Source organism: Octodon degus, unplaced genomic scaffold, assembly GCF_000260255.1.
Source record: "Octodon degus isolate 3935 unplaced genomic scaffold, OctDeg1.0 scaffold00192, whole genome shotgun sequence".
In the NCBI taxonomy this organism is placed as follows: domain Eukaryota; kingdom Metazoa; phylum Chordata; class Mammalia; order Rodentia; family Octodontidae; genus Octodon; species Octodon degus.
The window spans coordinates 1,657,824-1,667,133 of NW_004524768.1; the positions used below are offsets into that span (position 1 = coordinate 1,657,824).

Genomic DNA, 9,310 nt, shown 5'->3' on the forward strand with positions numbered 1-9,310 from the left:
GAGGGGGGATACCCGCACAGGCCCCCACCCCACCCCCACCCCCATCCCTTTCTCAGACAGGAACTTTCTTTCTCTCAATAAATATATTCTGCTCATAACCTCCATTTGTTCCTAAAATTCATTCTTCGGTTTTAGAGAACACGAACTCGTGCAGGTCAGGTCCAGAGCCCTATGTCAGTTGGAGGTTCCCTATATTGTTTGGAGGTCACCCAACTGAGACCAGTTTTTCTCCTTGTATCATCTGCATGCTTAAATTAAACTACCAGAGCATTAAGGCTCTCACGTTCTAGGAATGTGCACCGTATCAGTTCCTGGGATTACTATCTATTAAGGAAGAGATTATTACTGAGGGTTAGGCTTAATTTTGCTAGAAGACAAAATAGGAATATTATTCTCCTGCTGCGTTTCTAAATACACTTCCCATGATCCTCGGCGTGTTTCAATTGAAACTTCCGCAAACCCCACACAGCTGGCACTGCTATTCTGTGCAGAGTGCAATTGGGGCAGCTTGAGCCCCGGAGAGGTGAAGTGAGTCCAGGACCTTCATGATGGGTTACTTCATTCTACACCATTTCCTGCAGGTCTTCATCTTATTACCAAAGTGCACAGCCATCTTGAGTTCAGATCTTGTTTCCAGTGAAATTAAAACCAAAAATGTGACACTGATACTTTTCAGTTTAATGATAAGTAAAACCAGACAAAACACATATTTTCTCTCCCTGAAAGTGGGTGGCATTTCACTGGCATTCCCTGCACTGTGGGGTCAGAGCCTCACAAATCCTGCACAGGGAAGAAGTTAGCTGGTCTCTGGGTAGAATCTGTGATTATTCTATTTGAGGCACTCGCATTACAAAAGAAGACAAAGTCATCCTCCCCCCATGGGGCCATGTTGACAATGTCTGAGTGTCATTGATACAGGGAGAAAAACTGGTCTCGGGTGGGTGACCTCCAAACCATATAGGGAACCTCCAAATGACAGAGAAAAACAATCTCCCTACCTGACCTGCACGAGTTTGTGTTCTCTAAAACCGAAGAATGAATTTTAGGAACAAACGGAGGTTATGAGCAGAATATATTTATTGAGAGAAAGAAAGCTCCTGTCTGAGAGAGGAACAGGAGGGGGGGCAAGCGGGTAGTTCCCCCCGGGAAGCTGTCTCCTTCAGAGACTTTAATAGTGTAAAACCTTGTGGGGCTAAGGTAGAGAGAATGGGAACTTGCTTAGGTGGGCAGGAGGTGGGAAAAAACTATGGTCAACCAATGGGATTACAAGCACCATTGCTCAGGTAAAACTGATTAAATCCAGTATCAAATGGGAAAGTGAGTCACATAGCAAGCAGGCATGAATATGGGACAGGGTCTCTCCCTGTTGGGAGTTGGAATGCGGGACAAGGTCTCTTTTGTTGGGGGTTGGGCTAGTGACTCACTTGGGTCTTTCCAGGTGATGGATACCTATTTAGAATATCAAACCTAGGTGCTAATCTTTTAGCATTTGTTTGACCTTTAGGTCTTTAGGTCTCGTTCACAGCAGGAGCATCCGCCCCTCCCACTTGTGAGGCATCTCATCTTCTGTGCTGTCTCCTTCGAGGGCCTGGCCCTGTCTGACTGCCTGTAATGTTTCTATCTCACTCCGCTGCCTGCAATATCATGGTGTAGGGTGAAGGCCACTGCTGATGTTGTCTGTTCTTGTGATGCCCGCTGGCTCTGGGGGTTCAATCTACTAGGAAGACAGAATGAACAGGGATTCTCTGTATGAAGCTTTCTATGAAAGTTCTCTGTGTGTGATTTCTGGAGGTACTCCTGACAAGCGAATCTGTATTCTTTAGTGGCCTCAAAGGGGGTCTCTGTGATTGTGCCATTGTGGGCTTATCTGGAAAGATCTTTGGGGTCCTGTATGGGAATCTCAAGTAGGCTCTTAAGGGACATTGTATATCTCTGTGGAGATCTGAGAGGTTTTGGGAAAGCCTCTAAGTGTAGGTCTCCAAGACAGTCTCAGGATGTGTATTGGTTAAGGTTTATTAAACGTAGGTTTTATAGATGGTGGGTCTTTACGGGTGGGTCATTAATTCTCTTGAGTCTTTAGATATCTGGAGGTTTCTGTGGAAATTCATGTACATTTCTAGGACAGTTTCCATTTGCATTCCTTTTGGAGCCTGGGGCTTCTCTGATTGTCAAACTGTGTCAAAGAATTCATGAAATCTCTGTGCATCTCTTTGTGGGGGTCTCTGTAAGTCTTTTTTTTTTTTTTTTAATGAAAACCATTTGTTATCATTGTAATGAGACCCCGTCCAGTGGCTTCAAGGTACCAGGACACAGGTCCCCCTAACACCCTTAATCTTTTCAGCTCTTCTGCTGAAGAATTTGGCTTTCACGTTGACAGGCTGCATTGGGAGCTTTCCCTTCCCAAGAACTCTGCAGTAGCCCAATCGCACTACATCAGTGATGGGAGCTGCTCCAATCTTGTTTCTGTCATTTACTCATGTCTGCTCATCAACCAATGTCCACAATTTATCAAGGTTGACAGTTGGGCAGAAGCTCTGGTCTCTCTTTAAGTGGTAATGCCTCATACCAACCAAAGTAACCTGGGTGATATTTGTCGAAGTTGATCCTGTGATGATGCATACCACCAGTGTTACCCTGGCCTCCAGGGTGCTTCCGGTGCTTGCCAATGTGGCCATGACTGTGGCTCACATGACCCCAAAGCTTCTGGGTCTTCCTTAGTCTGGAAGGCATGTCGGCAACTGAGACAAAAAGCTCTGTAAGTCTTAATGTGGGTTTTGTTTTGGGTCTGCCAACATAGTTTTCTCTAGAGTTCCAGTGTAGAGATTCTGTGTTGTGGAATCTCTCTGTTGGTCTCTATGGATTTCTAAAAGTCTCTGTTAGTGTTCATGTATATCTTATGGAAGATTTTTGGGAGGGCTCCTTTCAGGGATCACTCACAGTGGGTGTCTGTCAGGGAATGCAGTCGATCTGGAGAGCTCTCAGAACCCAGGGAGCTCTCTCGGTAGTGTGTCAAGGCCTCTGGACATTATTCTGGGATTTTGTCATTGTGGACCCCTGTGGATGTCTCTGTTGGAGACTCAATAGAAATCTTTCTAGCTTCTCTGTCACTGACCTTACTGCCCCTCATGAAGGACAGGACCAGTGACAACAGGAAACACCAAAACACCCAAACACTGTTCCCTTTCACTGTGGCCTGTCCATCAGCATTGTCCTGTGTGTACCTTGTCTCCTCCATAGTCCTAGAGTCTGCACCCAGTATCTTCACCCTAACATTCCTGAACCTGTTTATGTGGTTTTCTCTTGCATCTTGGCATGCACTGGAGCCCAAAATGGTCCTCAGGTGAGCCAGAACCATGACAGGTCTGTAGGACGTCCATTCACATGCTGAGGGGCCACACAGCCCCACATGTGGTTGCCTGTCAGGAATGCAGCTACCTGGCTATCCACTAAAACTGACCAGAAATAAACTTTCCCCCTTGCAGTTGGTTTTCTCAGGTTGCTTGGTGACCAAATGCTAACTGACCCACCCCTCATCCCCCTGTGTTGGGGCCTCTGACTTCCCTATGTCAATAGGTTTCAGGAAGAGGAACCCTTTGATGAAAGCAGGATGAGGCTCAGGGTTGGCCGTCCATGGTCTGTCCCCACACTCACAGAGATCCTTCATTTTGAAGAGATGATTTCCGCTTGCATGTGTAAATCCTGTCTGGTTGCCTTTTCTCCTGCTGTCCCACGGTACAAGCCAGGACTTGGTCTAGGAATCTGCCTTCCAACCCATGCCAGGACTGCAGCTGTGTTAACACCTGCTCTCTCTCTAGAAGAAATGTTGTCACATCTACATGTAGCATCACCAGCTGGAAGACACATTCCTGTCTCTCTGAGCTCCAAGTTTTCCATATTTTGTCACCTAGTTCTTTCTGGAGTTCAAGACAAGAAGACATACAGACTAATTAAATATACTATCAGGAAGGCCATCTTCCTGCTTGAAGGCTCTACTTCCTCTTGGATCTACATCAGAGCTAAAGGAGCTTCTCCAGGCCTGTGGTCTGGGAGCCAGAGTTGCAAGGGCCTAGGCTGGGTCAGGGTGAGCAGCTCAGCCATGGTGTCTCCTTTCTCCAGGTTGGTTCATGGCGCTGGGTGAGTAGGGGCTTCCCACACATAGCACCCTTTCTGGCACTCAAAGGACACCCTGCCTTTTTCCTTGGCTGCACCTTTTGGAATTATTTTCCTATGTTTCACTCTGGCTGCACCATGTGCTGTCTTTGTGAGATTCCTACACGCAGGCCTCTCCCTCCTCTGAAGGAAAGCATGTGACCTTGGGCAAGGATGACACAGTTGTCCACAGCTCCTCTGCAGCTACCATCCACCTACCCACAGGCTCACCTGCAAGTTCTAGCCTACGCTGCTGCTCTAGAGAGCAAAGGCAGCAATGGGGTGAGTGACACTTCCATGTCATCCAGACTGACATAAAATGGGCTGCAAGCCCATTGAAGTCTGCATCAGGCAGAGCAGGGGCTACCAAGGCAGGTGTTGTGACCATCACCAAAAATCCAGGGTGGAAAGAGTCTGCTGCCTGTGAACCCAGGGCCTCCACTCTACCCATCCAACATTCCTGTGCCCACATGGTGACATGTGAAACTACTGTCCCAGGGCTTCCTCTGTGCACCCACCCCAGAACTACACAAAGTTGGAGATGGAGGGAAAACAAGGGAACCACAGGTTGAGCCAGATCCTGGGAGGGGTCTTTGTAGGGATGGGTCATCTTGATTAATCCAGTGGCTGTCTGGTTTGTGTAGTGAACACATGCTGGAGGCTTAAGTGCAATGATGGAAACCAGGGCGAGGGTGGGACCTCAGAGACCCACAGCCTCATGCCCTCTAGAAGCTGCTCTGGAGAGAGCACATGCTGATCCTTTCTCATACCCAGGTAGGACCCAGAAGCTACTAACTCAGAAAAGATATTAGGAAACAATAGACATCTCACGAGGAAGAAACCATTACCATATACAAGGTGTGCTCACAAAACAATTTTTCCTTTAGTACATTTCTTCTGCAAAAAAGCTTGTCTCAGAAGAAAAAGCATGAGAAGCTAGTGGAATTTGAGAAAGGACAGCTCTTTGGAGGGAGTTTGCATAGTGATGCTGAGTGTGATCTAAAGCGCCCTTGCCTACTGGCCTGATGACCTTGGTTGGAGGTGGGCGCAGGCTCTCACGGCAGCAGGGCCTGACTGCTGTCCCTGTCTGTGACCCACATATCCTTAGCAGCATGGCTGTGGTCACTGGGGCTGTCATCATGAGCACAAGCCATGTCTTTTACCATTGTTCTCTTGTCTGGGCTGGATGAAGCCCTGTGGTCGCAGGGATGCCTATCCTCAGGTTCCAGTGGCTCTGCCTCATGCAAGTTTATCCCTGAAGGAACATTTGCATGGTGAAGCCCTGATTTATCCACCAGAATTGGTCCAGCAACTTTCAGACCCACATGATCTTCTGTGTCCTCCTTCTTCCTGAGCAGTCGATTCACGCTTGGTGCCAGGCTCTGAATAGGAGCTGAGAAGGACCTAGGTTTCTGCATGGAGCCTTCCTGCACTTTACACTGTCTATTGGTATTAGGACGCTGCAGAAAGTGCTTCATCTTTTTATTAATTAGGCTTTCTGTAGGAGTCTTGCCCTTCTCTGGAAGGCATGGAGAGGACCTGCTCCCATAGGAATTCACTTCCCTGACCCATGCAGGAGGGTGCAGCTCATAGGCATGGGAGGGCCTCACTCCTGCCAGTGATTTCACCTTGTCTTCTGGCCTGGGCTTCCTGCAGCTCTTACTTTGGATAGTGGGGCCAGACATCTTGCTGCTGCTGTTCCCTGAGTCCTGGAATCCGGACATGCTGGGCTCCTGCTCACTCTGATGGCTCACTCCCCTCTCTGATGCATCACACGGGACTTGCGAGGTTGGCGTGTCACTCTGGGGTGTGGCATGAGAGCTGGACAGAGAGACCTGGGAAGGACCAGTGCCAGTGCCTAGGGGCCCCTCCGTGTGAGAGGCTTGAAGGTTACCAGCGGTCACATCCTGAGAGCAGCTCTCCCCCTCTCTGAACGTATTGATGTCCAGGTGGCTGTGCACTTCTGTCTTCACATCTTGAGCTTGGTTGTGGTAAGCAGAATCTCTAGAGGGGGAGGAGTGATTACCGGTGTCCTGAGACCCTAGAGTCCTTAGGCTGATGTTGATGTTCTGAGCGTTTTCCATCATGCTGCCCCCTATGGTGACTTCCCATGCAGGCTGCTTCTCCTCTGCCTCTGGATTCCTGCTCTCTTTGGCTACTGAGAGTGGGGACAGCAGTTTGATTTCCAGCATTGGGAAGCCATGGCAGGTACCTCTGAAGGCCATCTTCTCAGCCCCCTCCCCTGGGTCATGCTTGGCCACTGCAGGGCCTGGAGTGGGCACTGGGCTTCCTCTGTTGATCCAGAGAACAGTGTTGCTCTGCTGGGTGCAGGCAGCAGAAAGAAGCTCCACCCCCTGTGCACCTAGAAGCGTGCCTGAGGGCCCATTGTGATCAGATGGGGTGCCAGTGGAGGCTCCCCGCTCTTCCTTACATGCATGTGACCTGGTGGCAGGGAGAGGACTCTGCCAACTAGGAGAGGACTTTTGTGCTATCTCCTTCTGGCCTGGAACTTTCCCAGGAATTTCTTGTTGGAAAGTGACTAATTTGGCAGAGAAGTCAGCCCTGGAGTCACAGGCAGCTGAGGCGGCGAAGGCAGGCTGTGCAGGGGGCAAGGCTTGAGCCTTGCCTATGCGGATGCTTCTAGGCTGAAGGTTCTGGAAGAGAAACCCACACTTGTGCCTTAACTGATAGTTTTCAATATGTCTTTCCAGCAAGAGACGAGTTCTGGGATCCAGGAAGGAAAGGTCCTGGGTGGAGCTGACCCAAACTTTCTTCCCCTTGGAGCACGTTACCACTATCGGCTGTGTGTGGGTATCTGACTGTGGCAAAGCACGTTTGGCAGTAAGCCAGGATCTCTGTACACGCAGAGGGATCATTCCTTCGTTGATTTGCCACAACTTCCTGCTCAGATGGACTTGCAGCCTTTTTTGCCGAACTTTCTGATGTGGGACCCTAGAGAAGTGACCTCCTGAGCCATGGTGGTCAGGTCCCATGGTGTCGCTCTGGGCACCCTTGTCCCCCTGAACTTTACATGTGGAGCTTCCTGTACCTCGGGATGCATCTTTCCTGACTTTGCTTGCATTTTGCTGCACATTCCTTCTGTCCTCTTGTTTGAGGGGTACCAGACCCTTACTAAAGGGGCTGCCAGGGGGCTGAGGCCCTGTATTCTGGACAACTTTGCTCTTTCCACAAGTAGGTGCTAAGGGCAGGGTGGACTGTGTACGTGCTCGGCTGTGCTGTGCCTGGTCCTGATTCTTCCGTGGGAGTTTGCCCAGAGGCTGCAAGGGATCTTGGGATGGCAGGAACCTGAAGGCAGAGTGGGGCGGGGCCACACTCCGCTCAGCTCTGCTGAATGCTGCTGGCCTGTGGCACTGTGGTTTCTGCTGGAGTTCAGTGCTAGGAGAATCCCCAGAAGGGACAAAGGCAGACCGAGGGGCCTCAGAGGCCTGGCTGCCCTGAGGAAGGTTGAGCGTGGGTAGGCTAATGGGTTCTTGAGCTTTTTGGAGCTTAGTATCTAAAGCTTTTCTCCATTTCTGTGGCTTCTGCAGGGTCCATTCGAGGTCCTGATTTTCTTTGGGAAGAAAAGACTGTGCCTTCTTCTGGGATGCAGAGCAAGTTGTTCCACAGACCCTGACCTGGGATGGAGAGGTTGACTGTGGCTTTGGGGGAAAGCACGGGATTTGGGCCTGGGGCTGGGCATAAGGCAGAAACGGGGGCAAGTTCCACCGAGATTGACCTGGGATGTCAGTAGGAGCATCATTAAACTTGATGGACCGAGATCGGCTAGACGAAGACCTTTTAGCGACCCAGGCAGTGGCCACCAGGGACTCATTGTGCAGAGAGGGCAGGCCCCAGAAGAGTAAGCTGCGTTCGTGCTCTAATGGGCTTCCCAGGACCTTGGGGATGGAGGGCTGCTGAGGAGGCCCAAGAAGCCATGCTGGCTTAGCCTTTGTGCTGCACAAGGGCCGTGCTGAGGTGAGCTTGTCACCCAGTAACCTTAACAGGTTGCTCAGAGAAGCCCGAGGGTAGTCTGTGTTCAATGGTTGGAAAAAAGAGCTACCCTGTCGCTTTTCCTGGCACATTTTCTGTTTGACTTTCTCACTGATCAGCATCTCCAACAGCTTCTGCACGTCAGGGAGGATGAAAGAGTGGTCCCCTCTTCCTGCCTCTGCCTGCCAGTGGGTGGGGCCAGTCCAGAACACAGTGTCTAGTGGCTGGTGAGGCAGATGTCCTTTCTGGGATGTGCCATGTGCCCAGGTGAAGGACAATGTGGCCTTGGCAGTTGCCCAGCACCAGGAGAAGAAAGAAAGGCAACGGTGAAGGTGGGCAGGGCCTGGGAGAGCCGCGATGAGAGATGCCAGACAGGATTTACTGAGCAGAGAGTCCTGGGGTCCAGTGCCTGGCAACACTCTCCTCAAGGCGGGCTTCTCTTCTTGGGGTTCTATAGAGAGGGTGGAGGCCAGTGAATGCTGGATTCTGGAAGCCAGGGAAGGCAAGGTGGATAAAGGCCTAGAAGAAGGGGGAGCTGCTGCCCAGGGCCCGGGTGGGCAATTGGCTCCAGCAGGCCCTGGTGTGAACACCTCACCTGGGGCATCTCCATGAGAGAGCTCATTGGATCTGGCGTTTCCAGGGAGCTTGTGTAGGAGGCTGCAGAAAACAGGAGACACAAGCTACAGCCAGGAGCAGACAGACCCAGAAGGTGGGTAGGTTGGCAGGGTCCACAGCCCCTCAACTCCCCCGCTTGTCCAGCTGGGTTCACAAAGTCAGCCATCCCAACATGGCCTCTCACCCTCTGTCCTGGAGATGAAGGGGATGGAAGTGGAAAGCTCCTCACCTTTGTAGAAGTAAAACTAGATGCCCAGTCTCCTCTAGTTCCCTTCGGCACTCTCTGCAAGCTAGAAAAATAGACTGGGTTATGGCAGAGAAGGGAGGCACCTGGGATATTACAAGAAACTGAATAGAAGTCACCTAGGAGACACCCTATCAGACTAGACCTGGAGGCCGGCCAGCCCTCAGTGTCCAGGGTTCCTCACAGCGATACGGAGGGGCCGCTTTTCGTGCTTTACAGCCAGCTTCTGCACCCACCAGCCCCCACTGTCCTCACAGTCACCTGTGGGAGCAAAGGCAGCTCATCTAATGAGGAGTCACTACAGAGAAGCAG

The 9,310-nt window shown here is 50.8% G+C and overlaps 1 protein-coding gene and 1 non-coding gene across 2 annotated transcripts in view; one reads left to right on the top strand and one right to left on the bottom strand.

Moving 5' to 3' along the window:
- The window catches only part of Spata31e1 (SPATA31 subfamily E member 1), a 74,807-nt gene extending 72,899 nt beyond the window's left edge, over positions 1 to 1,908 (top strand). Inside the window, exon 4 of the mRNA XM_023704221.1 lies at positions 1,824 to 1,908. Coding sequence (XP_023559989.1) covers positions 1,824 to 1,908 — 85 coding nt within the window. The remainder of the gene's footprint in view (positions 1 to 1,823) is intronic.
- Positions 1,909 to 8,535: 6,627 nt separating this feature from the next.
- LOC101592394 lies at positions 8,536 to 9,050 on the bottom strand. The gene is made up of 3 exons (XR_002818729.1): positions 8,984 to 9,050; positions 8,735 to 8,796; positions 8,536 to 8,590 (listed from the first exon to the last, which is right to left on the bottom strand). It is a non-coding gene; the product is annotated as an uncharacterized LOC101592394 (transcript).
- Between the last annotated feature and the right edge of the window lie 260 nt (positions 9,051 to 9,310).